Source organism: Aethalodelphis obliquidens, unplaced genomic scaffold, assembly GCF_003676395.1.
Source record: "Aethalodelphis obliquidens isolate GAN/ISIS:26980383/991018 unplaced genomic scaffold, ASM367639v1 scaffold6, whole genome shotgun sequence".
In the NCBI taxonomy this organism is placed as follows: Eukaryota; Metazoa; Chordata; class Mammalia; order Artiodactyla; family Delphinidae; genus Aethalodelphis; species Aethalodelphis obliquidens.
Genome location: NW_020837950.1, coordinates 3,032,590 through 3,058,132, shown reverse-complemented (window position 1 = coordinate 3,058,132; position 25,543 = coordinate 3,032,590). Strand labels below are relative to the sequence as shown.

The following is a 25,543-nucleotide window of genomic DNA, read 5'->3' as shown; positions in this document are numbered from 1 at the left end:
TAGCTATACTGTGAATAAAAATAAATAAGCTTTAGATTAGTCATTTCCCATTACATTTAAGAAAGTACAAGTTTATAGAATTCTGTGAACATTTTTAGGGATAGCCCTTAGAAGGTATTTGTCAGTGATGGTAGCAACATGGTTTTGAAAGAATGAATTACTAGGAACTTTTAAATAGTGATAATAGAAATGAACTTAGTATCACATACTAAAAGACAGCTATATAATTTTTGAAAAATATTTATTTCTCATTTGATGAACACTTTTCAGCAATGCACTTTTAAAATCCTCTGTCTGGAAATTGTTTTTAAAATGCCCATAATGTACCCTTTGCAGACCTCAGCATATACCAGATTTTAATTTAACTGTATGATTTGAATTCAGTGGGGGCATACAAACCATGTCAGCTGTTTAAGAGCTTTTTATTGAATAGAAAAATATAAACTTAAAGTTCTAGAGTAATGAGAAATATTCCACACTGAATAAAAACTATTAGTAATGTTTCTATTTTGAGAATTATATTTTCTGAGGTGTAATTGGCTTTTCATTAGATCCTACTTTTCCTGACATTAAAGTTTATATTTTTACATTGTAGCCTTCAAATACAAAAATCGATAAGATAAATACATTGTTTCAACTTAGCTTATTTGTGATTTCCTGTTTTTCTATGACCCATCATTGATTCTATAAAAAAGTGCCGGGCCAAGAAGCAATGGTGAGAGTAATTTTTCCTTTAAGTTCTTTTAGCATCCTTGCCAAGCAAGCATGTATCATTCCTGATGTACTTCTGCCATTGACAGCAAGAAGAATATCACCACATCTAAAAAAAATAAAGGTACATGATTAACATTTTGAGCCACAGCTGAAGTTAATGCAAGTTTTTTTTGGTGGTCCCAGTTTTTGCTCCATCTGTCAGTTTTAATTATGTTATCAGTACTTCTAATTAAGGTTCTCCCCCCCTCACTTAAATTCTTCAAATTCTATTGTTCAGCTTGTTTTAGAAAGAATGCTAAAAGTATAGGAAGTTGCTGTATGGGACCAAGAGTAACAAATCATTTTGGATTTCTTAGAAATGGAATGCTGCATAAATGTTTTAAATTTCTTACCAATAAAAAAAGATATAATAGGTGCCTTATTTCACATGGGGCCAGGCTTTTTGCATGTATAAAACACAATCTTTGGATATAAGTTTTTTGTTAAGTAGTCATTATTATTACCTGATTCTTCCATCGTTGTATGCTGGTGTTCCTTCAACAATGGATTTGATAAAGAAAGGTTTGTTCCCATTGTATTCTTCATAACCTCCTACAATGCAGAAGCCCAGACTTCCAGCTGTGTTTCTTCGCAGTATAACATCTTTACAGTTGTACAGGTACCTGAAATAGAACGAAATCAATGTAAATGCGCAGTTAATTCGAACTCATAGTAATTACTGTGATTCATCTCCCATTCCCTTTATTGGCATTATTTTTTTTAGGCTTAATAGCACTGGATGGGTCTCATTCAAAATTGTGTCATAGCCCAGTTACCTTTGTGCTTTTAGCTGGCTCTTTTTTTTTTTTTTTTCCGGTATGCAGGCCTCTCACTTTCGTGGCCTCTCCCGTTGTGGAGCACAGGCTCCGGACGTGCAGGCTCAGCGGCCATGGCTTACGGGCCCAGCCGCTCCGTGGCATGTGGGATCTTCCCGGACCGGGGCATGAACCCGTGTCCCCTGCATCGGCAGGCGGACTCTCAACCACTGCGCCACCAGGGAAGCCCTAGCTGGCTTTTTCTAATTTTTCTAAAAATTTCTAATTTCTAATTTTTCTCTTTTCTAAAGCTAACCACCCTTTTAAAAGTGACACCATCTATTATGTTCTGTTTATGTCTACTGGGAAAGAATCATTTCTGGCTTAAAGATTTAATTTCTCAACTTATATTAAAGTTATGCCTAAATCTTTACTGATGAACCACATTCAAGCATACTTACAGTTATCATATTTTTATTTCCTTATGGATGTAAATAATTTTTAATGAAGGAAAAATTCTTTGAATCGTTAATATCTCAGTGGAAAAAATTTAAATGTAACCCTAATTCATTGGCTGAAGTTCTGACTTTTGAAAGATACCAGTTTATACATAGTTTTACATGTTTGATAGGTTATATAGAAGCATGCAGGCAGCGTAATATACTGAATGGAGACTGAGGTGCATTTAAAGATTGTAAGAATGATTCATACTGAAGGAGAAAAAACTGGCAGTAAGTTAAAAACTGAATAGCAAGTTATAACAGGAATGGGAGAAAGACCATAGGTCTTTTGTAAATGGGTAGAACCCTCAGCTAAAATAGAAAATTTGATTGAGGAAGCTGTTCCTTTTATTATTCAGTGGCAGTTGGATCAGTGTTAACATAGGTGCAGGCTAAGTACAAAACTGTGTTACAGTTATGGCAGAGGTATGTCAGGAGCTGGATTTGACTCCAAAATCCCCCAAGTCCAGGAACTGGTTTGAAAGAGAATTAGCATTTTCAGTGTTGGTAAAAGTCAAGATTTGGTGATTTTGTTTATAAACTGTACCTTGAAATACTAATTTTTTTGAAAAACCAATAAAAAGTCTCTTGAGAAATGTTCTGGTGATGAAGCTGGTCATTACATTTGTTACTGACCTTGCTAATCAATGTAACATGACTTTTTCATGGCATTTCGACTCCCATTTGAAGTAAAACAAGCTTTGGGTTTGTCTGGTGGGTAACTTTAAAATGTAGTGCTAAAATGCAACTCAATTTTGTTTTGTATCTGTTGTCATACATATATATCATTTACAATAATTTCTTTTGCTGAAATTATTGCTGAAAAATATGAATTCATTAAATGAAACAACCGTATTTTTATTATAAAATATTCATTTGCTGTATTTCACAGTAATACTTGATGTTAGTAAATTCATCCTGTAGGAGTTGTGGTGTGTTTGATACCACATTTACACAGTGGCTCACTGACTGCTCATGTTCAAAGCAGGTAATTGTTCCCCAGACGCTAGAGCATTATGTTCCCACCTATGCCCAGTGTTTGGAGGAGAGCTGGTGGGTGCTTCTTACCCAAGGTTATGATTAAATATGTCTTAACGTTCTTTAAAACATATAAATGGGTACATGGAGCAATACTCGAAACTTAAGTATTTCTCACCCTTTTGACCATTGGGTTTTTTCATTAATTATCACTTTGGACCTTGACTCTTAATATTTTATTCCATGTGGACAAGCTATAAAAATAATCATCTAAAATTTTTATGTTACCAATACAAAAATTTCAACATAACATTAATGAGTCATTCTCATTTTCTTACAAGCATATGGTGACATTTTCCAGAGGACATGTGGTAAGTGATCTGGCAGGACACTGAATGCAGAAGTAGATATGAGAGTCCAGTTATCTTCTATTAAGCCAAACATTAAAGAGGTTTGCAAAAATCATACACTGCCACTTTTGTAATTTTTAAAAATACTGCTTATAAAAGATGTTATTTATGTTAATATATAATGGATTATTTTAAATGATTTAATAAATAAAATTCAGATTAATTTATAAGGTAAAATATTAGTAGGTATAACCTATATAAGCAAAAGCTCTTGGGGATCATCAATACTCTAAATAAGTGTAGGGGTCTTGAAAAAAAACTTTGGGAATTGCTGTAGACATGTTTATCAAACTTGATGTTCCACTGGTATCTCAACCTCAGCATGTCCAAAACAACTAATATCTCCTCATTCTTCCTTACTGTGTAAAATAATTACATGAATGGCCCAAGTCATCACCCTTCCCTGGTATCATCCGTGCCACTTATTGTATAATTTTGTGGTACCCCCCTCCAATTCTGGATTCAGCCATAAGATCATCAGTGGGACGTTGGCCAGAGCCAGCCAAATCTAGACACAGGAGCATGGCCAACCAAGATTAGCAGAGCCACCTGAACGACCCAGAAAGGACTGCAAATGCATGAGGGAGCCAGCCAAGATCAATCACGCCTGGCCTGGGTCAGCTGAAGCTGATCTGTGTCTGATGTTCCCTGCGGAATGGGCATTCTGCACATCAGAGGGGCCGCTCACTGTGGGCCCAGGGCTCTGCAGGCTTGGCCTGCACGCTCCAGATGTGGGCAGCCTCACTTCCATCTTCCCTCTTGGACTTGCACTTTCTGCTACTGAGGTTTTGTGGCTAGTTTGTTACATAGCATGATTGTGAAAAGTAACTGATATTCTTAACTCTCCTAGTTTGGTATGTCCTCCAGCTAGATGAAACATACCACCATTCACTCCAGTGTATTTCCTAGGTTCCCAAAGCACCCTGTGCCTACATAATATTTTAATTATAACTTCTTTAATTCATAATTTTTAATAATTCACTATGACATGTTGTTGCTTACTGTATTATGAAGGCCATGAGGGCTATTCCTAGAACCTACTCTATTATTTCATTCAACAAATGCCTGCTAAGCAGAGCCATTTAAAGACCTACAGAGACACTAGGTATTCCTGTGGAGGCTCCACCCACTATTACAACAAACACATTAAAAGCGCATTCATATCCCACCAGAAATATAGGTGAGTTTGGGACAATTATAAAAGACTAATTTTGCTCCTTAAATGGCTTCGCCAGGAGCTACTCATTTGATTCTGGATTGACTGTGACTTATTAGCAAACATCACACAGGGAAGGTAATGGTGGGAGGTGGGGAGGAGAATGGCAAGAAATTTAAGGCCTAAGAGGCTAAGCAATGAAGAAAAATACATACTGTGCTGCTGGGTGCATGACACATCCACTGAATGACAGAAATCTGAGGCATTTACACTCCTCCAGAACTTGTTTATGGTAAAGAGAGAAACGGTAAGACTCAAATTATAAAAGCTAAATATAGGCTTCACATCCTCCTAAAGGATGCTCACCAAACACTGCATCGTGGTTAAGATCCCAACCAGGCAGCCCGGTTCAAATCCCAGTTCTGCATATTAACTAGCATGTTACCTTGGGCAAGTTACTTAACCACTCTGTGCTTCAGTCTCCTATCTTTAAAGTGGGGATAATATTAGTACCTAGATCATAGGACTGAGGTGAGCTTTAAATGAGTGAAAAATGCAAAGAACATGTAAAGCTCTTAGCAGAGTGCCTGGCACACAGAAAAGGTTATATCAGTATGAGCTACTGTTGCAGTTGTTATTTCTATTCCGGGTTTGGATGTACTTGACAGTGTCCCTGTCCTATAGTTAAAATGTAAAAGTTTTTGACTTAAAAAAAAAAACAACCCATGATATTTGCCTCCCTGCTCTTCGATACAGACAGTCCTCATCAAAATGCTTTCTGAAGTTCAGGAAAGTGAAAGGTTAAATACTTAGGCAAGAGAAGAAATGAATTAATGTGTATCACTATCATACTAGTCCGGATGAGAGCATGTTTTCAAAGACTTCCAGATGTGGAGTGGGGTCCCTGAGAGCCAACAGTGAATAAAGCAGAATGTCTTCAGTGTTTTCTGAATCCCCTCCAAGTGAATTGCATCTGATCATCTGTATAGCTTAGAGCCCATGTCTGGAGCTACTGCCCAGGGGTGTACAAAAGGCATCCCTGATAAGGGTGAGACATATTTGCATTGTCCTTCATAACCTACTTTTACTCTCTGCTACTGTTTATTATATCTGACACCCACTGGGGTTCAGCATACTAATGGTACCCTCTTCATATACATTCATTCTACGTGTTGGACTGCACTTGAGGACATGATCACAATGTCCTAGAAAAGAGATTGTTTCTAGACCTGCTGACATACCACTTTTCTTCACTGGTAGGGAATATTAGGTAAGTGGCTGGATCATACTTTAGGGCAAATAGTTTTCCCTCAAAATCTGTTAAGCAAAAGGGGAAAAGGTTTGACTGGGTAAATGTATAACTTGGAGGGAAATGTCTTCTTTGTGAATTTAAAAAAAAAACTATTTGCAGCCTACATCTCTAGTGGTTCCGGCAGGCAAGTAACTTTTGCTAAGGCCTGAAACTCTTAGGACATCACTAATGCCAAATGACTAGAGACATTTATGCCCATGGTATTGCATCAGTGAGGGAGAACCTGGCACCTTTGGGGCTCTATGCAGTCAAGATCAGAAATGCCAACCTGCAAGATGGCCCTGGTTCCTTCCTTTTATTATAAACCTCCAGCAAACAGCCACTCCAGGAAAAATTTAGCTCAAAGGTTAAAAAATGAACCAGAGACACATATAAAAGAAAAGGCGGAGAGTAACAGTAAAAACAGTTAACAGACAAAAACCACTCACCAGAAAAATGCTGCCACAGAAATGAAATGCTGCTAGAGAAAAGGAAATTTATAACCAACCCTATTCCTGTGAATTTAAAATACTTCTGAAACAATGGCTCTGTAAAAGAGATCAAGGCAGAGATATAAGATTTCAAGGGGAGATATAAGACAAGAGGAGAAGAAATGGGCCGAGAAGAAAGACGTAGAAGGGAAAAATAACACAGAAATGAAAGTGAGTACAAAGGCAAAGATGTACTACTGAAAACACAGTAAGGGTTATGAAGGACAGATCAAAACAAGCAAAGAAAGCAGAATGAAAGTAAATAGAATTGAAAAGGATTCGAGAAAATGAAAGATATAAAACAAAAAGAGGTAACATACATATCTGGACTCCCTGAAAAGAAGACGCCAAATAACAACATTTATCTTGAACGTTAGGTAGAAAGACCAAGCCACATAGAGAAGGAAAGAAATGAGACAGGCCTCACTTCTCCACATCACCACTCAGTGCCAGTCAGTGATGCAATGCCTACGAAATCCAAAAAGAGGTGATCAGATAGTTTCATAACCAGGTAACCTATCACAGGGTTGTACAGATATAGCATGATTTCTTTAACCAGTTCCTATTGGTAGTGGACACAACAACGGTGCAATGAACACCACTGTACCTTCCTTATGAATTCATTTTGCAACATTGCTTACGAAAGATGAAAACAACCTAAGTGTCCACCATCAAATTAGGTCTCGACAATACTATCAGGACTGGCTGAATCAATATGGTACTTCTATACAAGAGAATACTATTGGCCATAGAAAAGAACGAGGAAGCTTGATGTGTACTGATGTGAAATGATACCCAAAGTATATTCTTAGATTAAAAAAAAATTATGGTACATCATAGTGTGTATGTTACCATTGTATGTGTGTGTGTACATATATACCTAGACTAGGGGTCAGCAAACTACAGCCCAGCCCAACACCCAATTTTATAAATAAACAGGCATGCCCATTCATCTATGTATTGACTGTCTGTATGGCTGCTTTCACACCACAACAGCAGAAATGAATAGTGGCAACAGAGACAGCATGACCCTCCAAATCTGCACTCTGGCCCTTTTCAGAAAAAGTTTACCAACCTCTGACATAGACACTCCCTAGAAAATTACACAAGTCATTGGTAACTGTGACCTCTGTTGAGCGGATCTGAGGGGCCAAGGGTGGAAGACTCACTTTCACTCTCTCTCTACCCTTTGGTGCCCTCTGAATGTTCACTGTGCTTATTACTACGAGGAGAGGAGGGGATGAAGGAAACTAAGAATTGCCGGGGGCACTGCAAACCAGTGTTGTCTTTGCTGGCTTCACACTTTCTATTCTTCTAAAGGAAATGAGCAAAATCCAGATTGGACTTCTGATAAGATCAGGGAAGTGCTGTGCCCAAAGTCAAGGGCAAAGGTAGAGGGAGAGAAAGCCATTCACTTGGTTGTACGTGAAGTAAAACACATCTCACATTTGTTCTGTCTTTACGTGAACGAACGGCAAGGAACTCTGTTTTATAAGACAAGTAGCTTTCAAGCACAAAAAACTTTTCTAAATGATCCATTTTAATAGATTGAAGTTTTAGAAAATTTTTTTTCCACACGATTTTAGTTAAAGTAACATTCTCTTCTTCCACCCAGGAAGAAAATTTTTTTAAAAAATTTTTTAAACTCAATGCTCAGTTTTTAACTTAAAATGTACTCATTTAAAAAATATTTTATCAACTAGTGAAGGCTAAAAAGGGAATCTCAGTGTGTATTTGAGGTAGGGATGTTTTTTAAAACCTCGTTTAAAATTAAGAGACAGAGAGAGAGAGACCAACCTATCTCCACCCTCGAGAAAAATGTACTAAAACCAAACATCTTACTTTCATTCATTTAATCCTCTGCCAGCATACCATCATCAGTGACTCTAATGTTGAACATTTAAGTCATGCATTTGGAATTATTAAGGCAATCCTTTGAAGGCCAAGAGCTTACGCTCTGATGCAGGTGAGCAAACCCCAAATTATTTGTCCTTCGAATATTTGATTTCTGTATCTAGCCATTTAGCAAGGCTGCCCTCAAATCCTTTCCTGAACTTTCCGAAACATTTATCTGGCTCCCCTCTAAGGCTCTAGTTACATCTCACTGAGATGACAAACTAGTTGCTTCCTGAAGGTTTACACCAGGACTTTTCAAGAGTAGGAACAAGGGAGAGGTGATCTGAGGCCCTCAATCAACACAGGACCCAGCATCTGGGCAAAGGCAAACTGTGCTGCTGCGTTGCTCTGGGTTTAGCTGGGGCCACCGGAGAGCTGGAGGCGTGAAGCCACAGACTGGTTTTACCTCCATGCAAGTTCCTAGGCCCGCCACTAGCCAATTGAGAAAAGCTGACCTTGCCCTGCTCCAGAGTGTGTGAAAACAGCGCCCTCTCTCTGTCGACTGAGCTTCCTGACGCACATACAACCCACACAATCGAACATGGCAGCCCTACGACCCCCTCTCCGTGAAGGCCAAACAGTGTTTCCACACCCAGGCTTTCGTCCCTGCCCAAGAATTGCTGCAGTTTCAGTTACCAAAAGGAACACAAATTTTTTCAAATAGACCCACAACCAAGCCTGGGTCTCGTTAACATGTCAGTGCCCTGAACCAGCCCAAGAGAGTGAAACAGTGGTCTAAGAACTATCATCGTTTCCTCCCACACCTCCCCAAGGATGTCACGCTGGGACTCACCGTGGTAATTCCAGCCACATGACCCAGGAGGGGGACCGGTTGCCAGGTGGGGCCGTGTCTTTGTGGTTGAAGTCCAGCGCTGCTGGGCTGCTGCCTTCTTCCTGGGGCTCACATTCTCTGACTTCCAAAGCTTTAAGTACCACCGAGGAGGACGTGCTTTTCAATAAAGCAACCGCCTCGCTCCGGCTGACCTCTGTTAGTTCAATCCCGTTCACATTCAACAGAACGTCACCTAGTGACCGGAGAAGCAGAAGCCATTCTTAGTAAGAGTGCAAACTGGAAAGGCAAAGGGGCAGGGACTGACTGGGATGCGGGTACGTGGAGAGGGCAAGGGGCACTTCCTTAGCCTCACGTCAACATGCGGCTGGGTTTTCTCACATCAAATCGCGAGCAGTGCGCATGTGCCAAGGCGCTGGTAAATCACGTGAGGGGGATTCTAACGCACGCCTATTGGTATTTGGCTCTTGCCTTAAAAAGGGGGAGAGGGAGGGAGGGAGGGAGGGAGGGAGGGAGGAAAGAAGGAAAGAAGAGAGGGAGGGAGGGAGGGAGGAAGGAAGGGAGATAAAATAGCCACGTTCACTATTTAATCAAAGAAAACCTCCTTTTTTTTTTTCTTTTCTTCCCATTTTTAGCACAAAGGCGGAGCATGTGACAAAAGCGCCCAGCACCCACACGGAGCCAGGCATGTAGTAAGCACCCAATAAATAAGGGTTGAATGAATAAATAATAAGCTTCCCATGAGAGAGTCTGACAGATGAGTCTGCGGCAGTTAAGAACGATGGGCCTGGAACTGTGTTCCTAAAGAGGTGGGAAGAAGAGGTTCCATTTCTATTCAGTGCAAAGGTGCTGACAGCTACCACTGGTTAAGCCCCTACTGTGTGCGGGGCCATCCTATCATAGAACCCTCTGCTCACGTTCTCTCACTAATAAGTCACTTCGTAGTTGACCTCATCGTTCTCCACCCGGGTGCTTGGGTGAAAAAGAAAAGAGAAACTAAAGTACATACCTCCCCTACCTCCATTTCCTATCTTTTTATCTCCCTCCTGTCTTTCTGCCTCCTTTGACTATCAACTTTCTCGCACAAAATAACCGTAGCAAGAGTAAAAGGACAGGAGGAGAAAGATGGGAAAGGCCTTGAGTTCATCCTGAACCCCAGAGAACCATCGTTAGGTTGGCTGACTGAAGCCCTTCACACATGCCATCCCCCCGTGGCCCCTCAGGCTGAGCAACTGTACTTCAAAAACTTCACATTTTATTTCTTGAATCTGAACACCCTGAAAGGGCATATCGGCTCAACCATCAGCTACCCATCCATGGGAACTGACAATACTATCAGAGATACAAATTGGACATCTCTTTCCTTCACTCTAAGGAGCCCAAATCATATAAGATTAAAGTAGTGAAACACTTTTCATCAATGGGAAAGTACCTGGCTTGGTATTTTCACTTAATAAATATTCACTGAATCAAAATCTATCAAATTATTTCTCCTATCCAACCCATATATGGAACGATTCATGAACAGTTTCATCACTGGATCAATCCACCAAAGAATTACTTAGAATGAATGGAACCAAATTATGCCGTTTAATCAAGGCAACTTGCTCATAACTGTAGCCCTTCCCTATTCATTCTTGGCATCGTTTGCAGATACTCACTTTACCAGCAAGCAAGGTGGCCCACATCAACCCACATGAACCAAGAGGGGTGAAACCTGGTCCAGGAACTATACTCAAACCAATCATGGTCAATTGGTCACAGATGCCCTGGCCAGATAACCCTCACATTCTCTTGTTAATTCTGGAAACAGTTACCTACCCCAGTAAGCCACTAATTCCTTTTAACACTCTGCTGCCCCAGTACCTTAAGTCTCTTTACTTTTTACCTGTTTTTATTCTTCCATCTCTGCTTATGACTCCTCCGGGCTCAACACTGATGACATAGATTGGCAAATTCCACTCCCTATGTGATGCTCCCCCTGCAACGGTCATGCCGAGTGATTCACTGGGGTCTTTTTGGACACTTACCACCTTCTCATGACAAGTGACCACAGGGTGGAGGGGCTGAAGGCACAGACAGAAAAACAAATATAGCACATTTATTCGTAAGTGGCTTTGCATTTCTTACATACAAAAAACTACCAAGATTGCATAAATATATGATGGTGGTTCTTGGTCGTACATAGAGAGAAGGAGGGAGAGAGAGGCAGAGAACTCCTCACTTGGTCCTCACTCTCAACAGAGTTACATTGTCCCAAATTCCTCAGGCTGACTCAGAGAAAATTTATATTCCAAATGGGAGAAGTAAAAAATGGGAAGAGGAATAGGTTGGAGACCACTGGAGAAATATTAAGTATACAAAGTGAACTGCACCCAAAATTTTTCAGGTGATCCATTTATTCCTGATACAGTGAGTCAACATTTCGTAAAACTCTCGTCATGCATGACTATCAGCAAGTTTTTCTAGGTTAAAATGTAACCATATTTAAATTAAATAGTTCGTTTAATTTATGCAGGTAATCAATTACAGAAATCCTCAAAGAAAAATAATGAATTTCCTAGATACTATACTCTAAAATCTCACCAATATCTAGGTTTGCCCCAGCTGACGACTTTACTCTTACTTTAGCAGTCCTAAATAATGTGCAGTTATAGCCTTTAATTTTATTACCTAAAACATAATATATACATTATATAATACACAATGTAGACCAACTTTTCAAAAGCAAATTAATTGTGATTTGATTCAACAACACTAGATTAAAAACATTGAAGCCACATTCAACATTATCTTGAAGCAATAAGAGTAGGTCAAGGGTACTGCTTTATCAATGAATATGTATCAATATATATTTTTCAAAAAAGTTATTCTCCTTCCTGCTTGGGCAGTGACCTAGGAGACTAGATGGGCATTTGCTCTGCAAATAAATACTTATAACACTTGATCAAACCTCAAAAAGTCTATGGTTCAAAACATAGCTTATAGTTCTATCTAAAGAAAGAAAGTTTAAAAACACATCTGACAAAAATAACCAAGCTACAGAACAAAATATAAGTATACTACCTTTCATTTAAAAAAAGAAAAAAAGGAAGGAAATAAGAATTTGTACTGATACTTGCATTTTCATAAAGAAATTCCGGAAGAAAAAGTGGCTTCGTGGGGGTGGAGGGGGAAACTGGGCAGATCAGGGAAGGGTGAGAAACTTTATACTTTCCATTTTTTGAACCCTGTGAATATATTATCTATGCAACAAATCAAATGAATTATAATCAAACTTCTGTAAATTTGATGGTTGACATAATACAGAACTAATGCTTGCATGTACAGAATCAATTTTTAATGCTTCATTATGAAGCAAGATAAGCCTAGGATTTTTGTGCATTTATTATCTGATGATTTCCTATGGTTTTAAATAACCCACGTCTGTTTTAATGGCCTTATTGTATACAGTAATGCCCTGTGACTGTATCCCTAGCCCTGAACATTGTGTTTAACACATTGATGATGATAAGTACATGTTTGTCGAATAAATGGATGGATGAATTGCAAATTGCCACATTGTTTTTGATAGTAATAGAATAATAAATTGGAAATTAACATTACAGCAAGGTATATGTTACAATTAGTACTTGTAAGGTCTGGGTTGTGTTTATATGAACCTTAGAACTTTGAAGTGCCCGGTAGAGATTGGTTGTCAGATGAGGACTGTAAAACTGAAATGGGGCTTTCTTCAGAGAAAAGTTTCAAGACAAGACAAGCAAGTAACAGTATGAACATAGTGGTCCTAGCATTCCAGCTGAGGCAAAGGAGTAGACTTGGAGAGGATCTCAAGATCTGTCCTTAGTACGTGACTTTTCCTTTTTAAAAAGCAATTAGATTCAGAATGTCTCTTCCTTTAACCACAAATATCTCTCAAAAGATCTTGGGCTTCCCTGGTGGCACAGTGGTTGAGAGTCCGCCTGCCGATGCAGGGGACACGGGTTCGTGCCCCGGTCCGGGAAGATCCCACATGCCGCGGAGTGGCTGGGCCGTGAACCATGGCCGCTGAGCCTGCGCGTCCGGAGCCTGTGCTCTGCAACGGGAGATGCCACAACAGTAAAAAAAAAAAAAAAAAAAAGGATCCCAGCTTGGAGATGCAGGCAGTTCTGAAATGCCCCCAACTCAGGGCAAAGCTCTAAACCCAGAGACTCCAACAGGCTGCCCTGCTGCTTCAGCTTGTTCCTGGGGATATTCATAAGGCATTTATTCCCTGTGCTCTCAAAGAAGGGCTTAACTCCATTATTTCTAGGGGGCCTGGGGTATTGTAGGGGTAGTTAGTCAATCTCTCAAGGTGATGCCTTATACATATATGGAATGCTCTGGAAAATAAGGACATCTTTTATGATGTAAATACACACACACACACACACACACACACACACACACACACACACTTTATCTCTTCTTGAACAGCTGCCTAGTATTTCATTGTGTGAATATGCCATATCCACCATTAGTGACCTTTTGGGTTTTTTACAGTCTTTCACGAAATTAAACAGTGTCACTGTGAATATCCTTAGACACACATATCTTGTGCACTTGTGTAAATATTTCTTCAGGCTAATGTCCTAGAAGTATAACTGCTAAATCAAAGAGCCTGAGCATTTAACATTTTGATAGATATTGATAAATTACCTTTGAAACAGCTCTATCATTTATAATCTCAACCATACGCTGTGAAAATGCTAATTTCCCACAATTCATCCAGTACTGGGTTTTAGCAATACAGTATTTATAACGTTTACCCAGGTGAAAAAAATTCCAATAATTTAATTGCCTTTCTAGTAGAAAGTTTGAACATCGTTTGTTGCTATTTGGGTTCTATATAATTTTTTTAAATTAATTAATTAATTAATTTTTGGCTGTGTTGGGTCTTCGTTTCTGTGCGAGGGCTTTCTCTAGTTGCGGTGAGCTGGGCCCACTCTTCATCGTGGTGCGCGGACCTCAGTGTCGCGGCCTCTCTTGTTGCAGAGCACAGGCTCCAGATGCACAGGCTCAGTAGTTGTGGCTCATGGGCCTAGTTGCTCGGCGGCACATGGGATCTTCCCAGACCAGGGCTCAAACCCGTGTCCCCTGCATAGGCAGGCAGATTCTCAGCCACTGCGCCACCAGGGAAGCGCTATTTGGGTTCTAATAGTAATAAGCGAGAGATTTTATAACACTGTAATCACTCCAGGTTCCTCTGACTTCATCTATAAAATGGGTCAGAATGCCCACATACGGCAAACCTGTGGCTAAAAGAAATGCAGTTAAATGGAAGATACGGCTTTTATCTGAGGATACTTTGGTTAAAAAATGTGTTATTAAATTCATGTGAAAGCAGCAAAATGACATATCCTATGAAATATTCCAGAAGTTCCATTGGCTTCTCTCCTGCCACTCCAGTTAATAGGGCGTGTTACTGAGGCCTTAATTATTTTGTCATGAATAAACATTGCCTGAATAATGTACAGACTGGACAGCTACTCCTCTAGGAAAAGAAAAAATTATTTGTTGTTTACTTCCATGTGTCAGGCCAGGAAAACCGAGGCTCACCATTAAAAAAAAAATTTGATCAATGAATCACAACTGGCAGGAGAAAGATTGAGTGCTGAAACCTAGGATGTCTGACCCTAAATCCTTGCTCTCCCCTGTACACCGCTCTGCTTTTAGAGGTACCATTTAAACACGTGACATAAATTAATCTATCAAGTTTCAGGTGATGGTCAGAAAAACACACATGAAAGAATTAATTACCCAATTATTCCAGAAAGAATTTGTCTCACTGAATAGAGAACTCAAACCAACTTTAACGCTGTCAAATAAAATACACAACATATAAGATTTGAATGCTGAAAGCTATGTCCTCCCGGCTGCAGAGATGTGCTGTCTATGCTTTCAGATACAAGTCCCTGGAGACAGAGTCTTTCCATCACACCTCCTCAGTGCTTACCAAGCAGTCTTGCTGCACTGAGCACAGGGATGTTTTGTCGAGCAGGTACAGGCTCAGCATGAATGTCTGGGCTACCCCAAATCAAGGTGTCCTGTGCCTCTGACAGCCACTCGGTTCCCCACCAGAGAGAGATCCATGTTAGGGACAGGAAAACCCGAGTCATCATCCCTTGACACCCCGAACCCTTCACACCCAGAGTTGCCTAACTTTGGTTGGGAGAAGAAGAGCTACATACGACAGAGATCTTCTTTTCCACCCGTGTTCTGTCCCCACCCCCTTCCCTACTGTGGAGACCTCAGAATATTCCCTAATGTTTAAAAACATAATTTTTTATGACACAGTTCAAACTGATTAAAAAGTATCACGGGCACCTGTACACTCATCATTCAGCTCTTAAAATACGTTATGGAATGTTTGCTTTGGATTTTTAAAAGAAAACATTTCAGACGTATAATAAAAGTATAAAGATGAACATAATGACCTACCCGTGTACTCTGCAACGCAGCCTCAGAAATATATTCTGTGTGCAGCTCAAGTCCCTCTGTGATTTTCCTCTGGTCACGTTCCCTTTCCTCTCCCACAGAGGTAACCACACTCCTAAATTTGATGCCTGTCATTCTTTAACTTTTCAATTGGCTAAAAACTTCTCTGTCTCACAAATCTTGGTTTGCCGCCTTTGGTATTTCTTTGAATCATTTAAGCTCCTACTTTCAAAAAGCCATGTTGCTTCCTAAATAAAACTTTAGTAGGATCATAAAAAACTAAATCATCAAATGTCTATGTGTCTTAGTTTAGTTTTAAATATGCCAGTGTGTGTGTGTACATTTCAGAAGGCAGATAGAACTATACATTAAAATGAAAATAATTACAGGTTCCCACTAGGCCAGTCTGTTATATATGTTTTCCAGGAACTGGACACATGACAGGAGGTTGCAGCAAAAATATTTTCAGATGACCTCGGCTGTTTCCATGATTCATGATGGTTAGGCGGAAGGGAATATAACGCCCCCAGTGCTGGTGGAAGCTGTGTTCTTAGCGGTGTAATGAACCAGAATATAATATGGTCTAGTTAACTCAACTATAACCGGATTAAAACTTTAATTAATTGAGCTAATAAGCTAGTTTTCCATTAATAAATACCATTGGTTTAATTTAAACACTAATGGTATTTATTAGCCAAAAGACACCAGGGAGTCCTTATCCATAAAAGGTTTTAGCAGGAGGTACTTGGGTTTTCTAGATTGTTTATTGTAAATAAACCTGAAATTTATGGATTTATGGGGCATGGCTGTCTGGCTGGCTGGAGAAAGGAGAGGTGGTATAGCTCTGTAGGCTGTGCAGTTAACAGTATATAAAAGCAGAGGTATTCCAAAATCAAAAATTTGAGTACTGTTTCTGTGTCCACTGCTCAAAAACTCAAACTCATGCGTTATTCCAAACTGAAACACAGCCTTATGTAGAATGTAGGCATTCCTTAATCTCTGTTGCAAGACGAATGGGCTACCTATAAGATTTTAGCGACAAGTGATTTAACGAAACCAGGTCCCAGGAGGAATGATGGCTAGAAACTCATTGCCATCACAACAGGATGCCAAGCTAAGGCTATAGGACACTGAATTTGCACTAAACAAGATTTGTGTTGCTTAGATCCCCATCCAAATGAAGAGGTTACAGTATTGCCTCTAATAAAAGCCATGACAGAAGTACGTATCGCACTGAGTCACCTCACTTAAAGATAGGCTACACTTTGCTGCCCTGAAGGAGGCATTCTGCCTAGAGATGCATTCCGCTTCATCCACAGTGTTTTAAAATTTTTCTGGAATTTAACGCCAGAAGGACATATGCTCTCTGGTTTGTCCCAATCCCACCACTCCCTAATGTTACATGAACTTCAAGTGTTTTTATTATCTTCCTGGGTCCTTCTTGCAAAAACAAACTTACTAAAGGGGAATCATTAATTTTCAGGCAGACTGGGAACTTCAAAAACTAGAAACCAAGCAAACCTCTTGCTTCATTTCAAAGTGAATGGGAGCAGTCCTTAAACAAAATGCCTGTTGGAAAAACACGACATCCATCTGGCTTAGGCTAGAAATTAGGTCCCCATATGAGGTCTGGTTTTCAAGATCAGGTTTCAAAACTCTCATGCACCTTCCTCTCTCCTGCTTGGATGAAAGACACCTGTTATCTCACCAGTTCTCAAAGATGGGATTTGGGGCTTTCCATTTTACAAGACGAGTCAAATAGTGTTTAAGTGATGAAGAACAGAGGTGACACTCAAAAATGTTCAAGTATGCAGCCTTCCCAAGAAAGAGCTCCCTGCAGGAGCTGTGGACATACCCTGGCTGGGCCTCACCTTGGGAGTGTTGCTCCTGTCCCCTGGGCCTGGGGACCAGCTGCCGCTGCTGTTCCAGCCAGCTTCCTGAAAGATGTCAGGACTCCGCTGCCGATGCTGGCGGGACACCACGAGGTGAATGCGCCTTTCACTGGCCTGTGTGATAAGACACAGGTGTTAGCCACTCTGAGCTTCCATTCAAAGCACCCAGCACCAGTAGCTTACCAAGATATGAGTTTGGTTTTACTTTTATGAAAAAAAATTATTTCTAGTATTTTCCATGGCCATGCCCGCTTTGTAATTTAGCAAGAACTTGAGTTATTTCCTTTATCCCTAAATCGGGTAATGAACGTCGCTTCAAGGGAAAAATTAGGGAAGGTTTGACTCATTCAACAGTCTTTGAAAAGACACTGTTGGACGTCGCTAATTTATGTTTAATGAATGGGCTCCACTGCACACAAGCCATGTCTGTAGGACTTTCCAGCTAGAACAGAATGTACAGCGTAAAGTGGTAGCCCAGCCCAAATCCCAGATCAAAGGTCTACGACACAGGTAAACAATAAAGAAAAAGAAATGGAGTTGGTGGCAGCAACACCACCACTGCAGGAAGAGGAATCCTGTGTCTGACAGTTTCAAACATTTGGGCATTGGAAAGGATGAGCGTTTCAGAAATCTGAGGATGACGGCAGGTTATAACGCAGCCTGATTAAACGCCTTTCCCTTGATCCTTTTTTATGTGACAGCCACTAATTGTGATGACTAGTCCTCTCTGCTATGTACCCTGACACTTGGACAGAGCATTGCAAATAGCAAATGCACTGATTATTAGGAAGGTTCATTCCACACCATAAATTTACCTATTGGCTCTCTGCCACAGATGAGTTTCACCTGTGTCTGAGAGTGTGGGTCATTATTCCAGAACTGCTGACTATTGAGGTTCCAGATCTGCAGGCCAGATAGACCAGACCTTGGACCTGTGAGACGTCCAGAACAAGGCTCCCTGATGGTCCAAGATGAAGTAGTCTGCTGACCTCCCTGGCACTTGAGTAAAAGCTGACCGTGGCTAAGTCATGACTAGATTTGATTAGAAACCAGGAAAGGCTAGGTTTGAGGACAAGGAAGGCAGAGAAGAGAGGAATAAGTTCTAGGCGTTCCCCTCTACATCTCATCCCCAGACGGCTCCACACCACAGCACAGATGGACAGTGGCCTGCCTGCCCTCTTGCTTCACAGGCACAGATGTCACACCATGGACAAGTCAGGTCGTGGAAGGAGGCCATGGAAAGTCCACGCTCTTCTCCATGGGCTCAGACAATGGGAGTGGAGATATTCGCTTCCTGCCTCTCCGCAGCTTCCTTCTCATGACCCATAACTCACTCCCACTCTCCGGAACAGGGACCTTATCTTAAAACCTTAAGCAATAAGAACCCACCAATAGATCAAATCCCCACAGTTGTCCAGCCCAAACCTTCATGACTTTACATTCTTATATTAATGTCTCTTCTCGGCGATCTCTTGAAAAAGCTTAGGGGTCATCAGTTGGGTGGCTATACATGAGATGAATGTTTAAAAACACCTGAAGTGCAGTGTCTATTGTAAACATCATGGTGGATGGTGGGCCAGGAGGGTTGACTCATTTCACATAAATGTAGGAAACCCTACAAAGAAAGTCTAAGTCCTTCACTCACTCTCCTTCACATCATCACCTCTGCTGCCCTGCCCAGTCATCACTTACATACCCTTCCTCTGTTCATTTGCCTATCTTGAATTCCCTGGTGTCTCTCATCATATATAAAGCCTGTGTCACAACAGGATAAAAAATAACAAGCCCAGGAAACAATACTGAAGTAAGCTGACATGAAGAACTATGGTATTAACCAACTAAACTGAGTTCTTGGAAGAATATTTTGTAATAACTGTCTCTTTCTTTATACCGTAGGCCTCACTTATCCAAATGAGGTTATCTCATTTGGAACTTTCTGAAGGAAAAATTACTAAAAGATAAGAAGTGGCAAACATTCAAGTCAAAACTTCAACTGCTGAGCCCAGATGCGCTCCTTATCTTCAGGGAAACTCCGACGTTTTGAAGGATCTCAGTGGTGGCGGTGGGTTTGTGTCCAGGCCCACATGTTGTACCATGTCAATTCAGGACCAGCAGCAGTGGCAGGCCCAACCAGCTCATGATAATTGAGAAAATCTGAGACTTTTACATACTGAATCAACTTGCTACGCAAAATCCCAAATGCCAAGAAGTAGCCTAAGAGCTATTTAATTCACATTTTCCAGCACGAATTTCTCACTGGATTTTCAAATGCCGGCTTTGGCGGGAATACACCCCAATAAATAGCCCTGGTATCAACTTACTTGGAAATAAATTCCCTGCAAGGCTGGATCTCCAGCTCTTACCAGCCACCTTATAAATTGCTCTCAGAGAGATTCTATTTGATGCTTTCTTACCAAGCATTTGAAGTTGAAGGTGGAAAATGGGCTAATGTGTTTATCCTGGCTCTAATTCTCAGCAATAGCTGGATTCAGTGTCAAGAAATGGCCCTTAGCACCAGATAGCCTTTCTTTCCACTGGTGTGAATGTGAGGTGAGTGTGAGAAGAGGGGCGTCACAGAAAGACTGAATGAAGGAGAGAATGGCACGAACTTGTTTATTTCATACTCACATAATCTGTGCCAGGAAGATGGGGGCAGCAGGCCTGTCATTTAAATGACAAACCTCGGGACTTCCCTGACTGTCCAGTGGTAAAGAATCCGCCTTCCAATGCAAGGGACACAGGTTCTATCCCTGGTCGGGGAACTAAGATCCCACACGCCATGGGGCACCTAAGCCCACAGGCCACTACTACTGAGCTCGCGTGCCTCAACTAGAGAGACTGTGTGCTGCCAACTGCAGAGCCCACGCACTCCGGAGCCCATGTGCCACAACTGCAGAGTCCAAGTGTTCTAGAGCCCACATACCACAATTAGAGAAGAGAAAACCCACACACCACAACTAGAGAGAAGCCCGGGCGCTGCAACAAAAGATTATGCATGCCTCAGTGAAGATCCCGCATGGCGCAACTAAGACCGACGCAGCCAAAAAATAAACAAACAAAAATAAATTTAAAAAAAATAACCGACACTCAAAGGAAGAGGGAGCACAGCATCTTTCTTGCATTTCTTGGGATGCTGTAATTTGGGCAAAAGGACTGTTTAACAATTGTGACTCTTTCAAGTGGCAGACCAGGCTAGAGGTAAATCCTTTTTACTTTTTCCTCTCCTCTCTTCTCCTCTCCCTTAAACATTCTAGATCTAGACAAATTCTGGACACAGTGGTTACCAGTTGCACAGCCTGGCTGCTGTATCATTTTCTTTCTACTCTAAGAGCCCAAGCATTAACTCCCTCTTCTCCTTTCTTTGGCTAGGGGGAAGGGATTCTGCTGGCCTCTATGTTCTCCCCTGTGGACCTCCGCTTGTTGGCAGGTCTCTTCTACAAACATTCTGTCCCTGTGGCTGACAGGTGCCTGCTCTGGACCAGCCACTGCACTAAGAGCCTTGGGAACACGGCTCCTGCCCTCAGAGAGCTTGTCCTACTTCAGGGAGAGTCAGAAGCAGGGGCCAGGAAAGAGATATGGGTAGCACACAAAGGAGTCTCCTGAGGTGGGACCAATTGCTTCCAGCTGAAAAAAACAGGACAAATCTCATATTCAGAGAAAACCAGAGGGCTAAAACCGAGTAGCATTTCTCATGGAAAGGCTTGTCTTTGTTTTGTTTGATGACTTTCTCTCTGCGCTTTTGAGATTTGACTCAAAACTGCGTATATTGTTTATACGATGGGAGTAAGCAGAGGTCACGGAAGGCAGCCATAGGCCGGCAGCCTCATTTATATTTAGCCCATTTCAAAATAATACGATCCCATCTCTTACAGCTGGAAGGAAGAGTCTGAGAGCGCTACACTAATGCCTCACAGGGCAAGCATCTTCCATCGCGTTCACCTTGGAAATGGCTCTTTTCTCTACAAAATCCACTATGGTTCATAAGAACTGCAGGGTGCAACATGGACCAGAAGCTTCACAGAGAGATGTAAATCAAAGATGCCACTGCACAAGGGGCCAGGAGAGGCATTTTGCAGAGCTGTGAGCCCAGGGAGACTTTGTACTGACCCAGTGTTGCATGGGTCCATGCGGTGGCTGTTTAGCCAGTAATAACTAGGGCAGAGTAAGAGTTGATAGAGTACCTGTACTTCAAGGTGTGATGTAGCCAAAGGCTCTACCTATTCATTTGCGAAGGAAGATTGGAGTTAAACCAAATGTACTCTAGCATTTGCTGCTTTTTAACCATATATACATATATATATATATATATATGCATATGCTTAAAAAAAACATTTGGTAAACTGTAATTCATGTGGGTTTGGTCACTGCATTGATATATTAGCTTCATAAAATATCAAGTTAAGAGCTACCACACTCGTGCCCCCTCAATGCCACAGGGTATAGTTCTACACAAACACATAAAACAGAGGACTCCAAACTGACTGTTGGGCATTGAGATTGTGCTGCCCTCAGCAGACAGACCATGTACACGGCCCCCTTTATGACATAGTATAGACCCACTTGACTGGAGGTCCCTCTTCTTACAGAGATAAGAGCTGTAGTTGGATTTATAATAATAAGCTATTTACAGAGTTCGTCTCTACTTAGTGCTCCAGCCATTAGCATCAGAGGTCTTTTTTTTTTTTTTTTACAAATAATTATAGTTTTTTTTATTTCCAAAGATACTGTAGTATATAATAGAATGTTACATGTCACGTGCAAGATGCAATAACTCTTCCTATCCCTTCAAAGGAATATCCCAGCCAGAGGTCACTCTGTGGGAAGATTGAAAAACATTGCTGCTATATAACTCTTCCCATGGCATTATAGTTTCTATCCTCAAGAGGTCATAGACTCCACTGTATTTGATAGAATCTGGGTCTAAGACTGGCTCAGGTCTGGAATCTGAGAGAGGGATTGTGATTTTTCAATACCAGCTATAAGCCAAGAGAATTAACTGTTAAACTATGAAAAGCAGTAAGAGTTTGGTTATTTTACGGAATAAAACACCAACACTAACAATCAGCGATTTTCTTATATATCTTTTTTTTTCAAGGTAACAGTAGTGTTTTTTTTAATTACACACATCTATAAACCTAATAAATAGATTTTCCCTATTTTTTCTTTATACAGCAGGTTGTTATTAGTCATCCATTTTATACACATCAGTGTATACACGTCAATCCCAATCTCCCAACTCATACCACCACCACGATCCCTCCCCCAACCTGCCGCTTTCCCCCTTGGTGTCCATACGTTTGTTCTCTACATCTGTGTCTCGATTTCTGCCCTGCAAGCCGGTTCACCTGTACAATTTTTCTAGGTTCCACATATATGCGTTAATATATGATATTTGTTTTTCTCTGACTTACTTCACTCTGTATAACAGTCTCTAGATCCATCCACATCTCAACAAATGACCCAATTACGTTCCTTTTTATGGCTGAGTAATATTCCATTGCATATATGTACCACATCTTCTTTATATATTTGTCTGTCGCTGGGCATTTAGGTTGCTTCCATGACCTGGCTATTATAAGCAGTGCTGCAATGAACATTGGGGGGCATGTATCTTTTTGAATTGTGGTTTTCTCTGGGTATATGTCCAGCAGTGGGATTGCTAGACCATATGGTAATTCTATTTTTAGTTCTTAAAGGAACCTCCATACTGTTCTCCATAGTGGCTGAATCAGTTTACATTCCCACCAACAGTGTGAGAGGGTTCCCTTTTCTCCACACCCTCTCCAGCAGTTGTTTGTAGATTTTCTGATGGTGCCCATTCTAACTGGTTTTGATTTGCATTTCTCTAATAATTAGTGATGTTGAGCAGCTTTTCATGTGCTTCTTGGTCATCTGTATGTCTTCTTTGGAGAAATGTCTATTTAGGTCTTCTGCCCATTTTTGGATTGGGTTGTTTGTTTTTTTAATATTAAGCTGCATGAGCTGTTTATATATTTTGGAGATAAATCCTATGTCCGTTGATTCGTTTGCAAATATTTTCTCCCATTCTGAGGGTTGTCTTTTCATCTTGTTCATGGTTTCCTTTGCTGTGCAAAAGCTTTGAAGTTTCATTAGGTCCCATTTGTTTATTTTTGTTTCTATTTCCATTTCTCTAGGAGGTGGATCAACATAGAGCTTGCTGTGATTTATGTTAAAGAGTGTTCTGCCTATGTCTTCCTCTAAGAGTTTTATAGTGTCCCGTCTTACATTTAGGTCTCTAATCCATTTTGAGTTTATTTTTGTGTATGGTGCTAGGGAGTGTTCTAATTTCTTTCTTTTATATGTAGTTGTCCAGTTTTCCCAGCACCACTTATTGAAGAGACTGTCTTTTCTCCATTGTATATCCTGGCCTCCTTTGTCATAGATTAGTTGACCATAGGTGTGTGGGTTTACCTCTGGGCTTTCTATCTTGTTTCATTGATCTATGTTTCTGTTTTTGTGCCAGTACCATATTGTCTTGATTACTGTAGCTTTGTAGTATAGTCTGATGTCAGGGAATCTGATTCCTCCAGCTCCATTTTTTTCCCTCAAGACTGCTTTGGCTATTCGGGATCTTTTGTGTCTTCATACAAATTTTAAGATTTTTTTGTTCTAGTTCCATAAAAAATGCCATTGGTAATTTGATAAGGATTGCATTGAATCTGTAGATTGCTTTGGGTAGTATAGTCATTTTCACAATATTGATTCTTCCAATCCAAGAACATGCTATATCTCTCCATCTGTTGGTATCATCTTTAATTTCTTTCATTAGTGTCTTACAGTTTTCTGCATACAGGTCTTTTGTCTCCTTAGGTAGGTTTATTCCTGGGTATTTTATTCTTTTTGTTGCAGTGGTAAATGGGAGTGTTTCCTTAATTTCTTTCAGATTTTTCATCATTAGTGTATAGGAATGCAAGAGATTTCTGTGCATTAAGTTTGTATCCTGCAACTTTACCACGTTCATTGATTAGCTCTAGTAGTTTTCTGGTGGCATCTTTAGGATTCTCTATGTATAGTATCATGTCATCTGCAAACAGTGACAGTTTTACTTCTTCTTTTCCCATCTGTATTCTTTTTACTTCTTTTTCTTCTCTGATTGCCATGGCTAGGACTTCCCAAACTATGGTGAATAATAGCAGTGACGGTGGACATCCTCGTCTTGTTCCTGATCTTAGAGGAAATGCTTTCATGTTTTCACCATTGAGAATGATGTTTGCTGTGGGTCTGTCACATATGGCCTTTATTATGTTGAGGTAGGTTCCCTCTATGCTCACTTTCTGGAGAGTTTTTTTTTTTTTTTTTCGGTACGCGGGCCTCTCACAGTTGTGGCCTCTCCCGTTGCGGAGCACAGGCTCCAGACGCGCAGGCTCAGCGGCCATCGCTCACGGGCCTAGCCTCTCCGCGGCATGTGGGATCTTCCCGGACCGGGGCACAAACCCGTGTCCCCTGCATCAGCAGGCGGACTCTCAACCACTGCGCCATCAGGGAAGCCCTTCTGGAGAGTTTTTTTATCATAAATGGGTGTTGAATTTTGTCAAAAGTTTTTCTGCATCTATTGAGATGATCATATGGTTTTTATTCTTCAATTTGTTACTATGGTGTATCACATTGATAGAATTGCATATACTGAAGAATCCTTGCATCCCTGGGATAAATCCCACTTGATCATAGTATATGGTACTTTTAATGTGCTGTAGGATTCTGTTTGCCAGTATTTTGTTGAGGATTTTTGCATCTATATTCATCAGTGATATTGGGCTGTAATTTTCTTTTTTTGTAGTATCTTTGGTTTTCGTATCAGGCTGATGGTGGCCTAATAGAATGAGTTTGGGAGTGTTCCTTCCTCTGCAATGTTTTGGAAGAGTTTGAGAAGGATGTGTGTTAGCTCCTCTCTAAATGTTTGATAGAATTCACCTGTGAAGCCGTCTGGTACTGGACTTTTGTTTGTTGGAAGATTTTTAATCAGTTTCACTTTCATTTCTTATGATTGGTCTGTTCATATTTTCTATTTCATCCTGGTTCAGTCTTGGAATGTTATACCTTTCTAAGAATTTGTCCATTTCTTCCAAGTTGTCCATTTTACTGGCATACAGTTGCTTGTAGTAGTCTCTTGGATGCTTTGTATTTCTGCTGTGTCTGTTGTAAATTCTCCTTTTC

At 40.6% G+C, this 25,543-nt stretch overlaps 1 protein-coding gene across 5 annotated transcripts in view; it reads right to left on the bottom strand.

Moving 5' to 3' along the window:
• Positions 1-224: 224 nt before the first annotated feature.
• LNX1 (ligand of numb-protein X 1) overlaps positions 225-25,543 on the bottom strand; it is a 199,445-nt gene continuing 174,126 nt past the window's right edge. For 4 of the 5 annotated variants that reach the window (XM_027102935.1, XM_027102933.1, XM_027102934.1 and 1 more), the window contains 5 exons: positions 17,348-17,482; positions 10,909-11,086; positions 9,024-9,255; positions 1,218-1,376; positions 225-820 (listed from right to left, as the gene is read on the bottom strand). In XM_027102935.1, coding sequence (XP_026958736.1) covers positions 685-820; positions 1,218-1,376; positions 9,024-9,255; positions 10,909-11,086; positions 17,348-17,482 — 840 coding nt within the window. In that variant the 3' untranslated portion in view covers positions 225-684. Of the gene's footprint in view, positions 821-1,157; positions 1,377-9,023; positions 9,256-10,908; positions 11,087-17,347; positions 17,483-25,543 lie in introns of those variants that run through there. The other variant, XM_027102936.1, reaches the window with a different exon arrangement.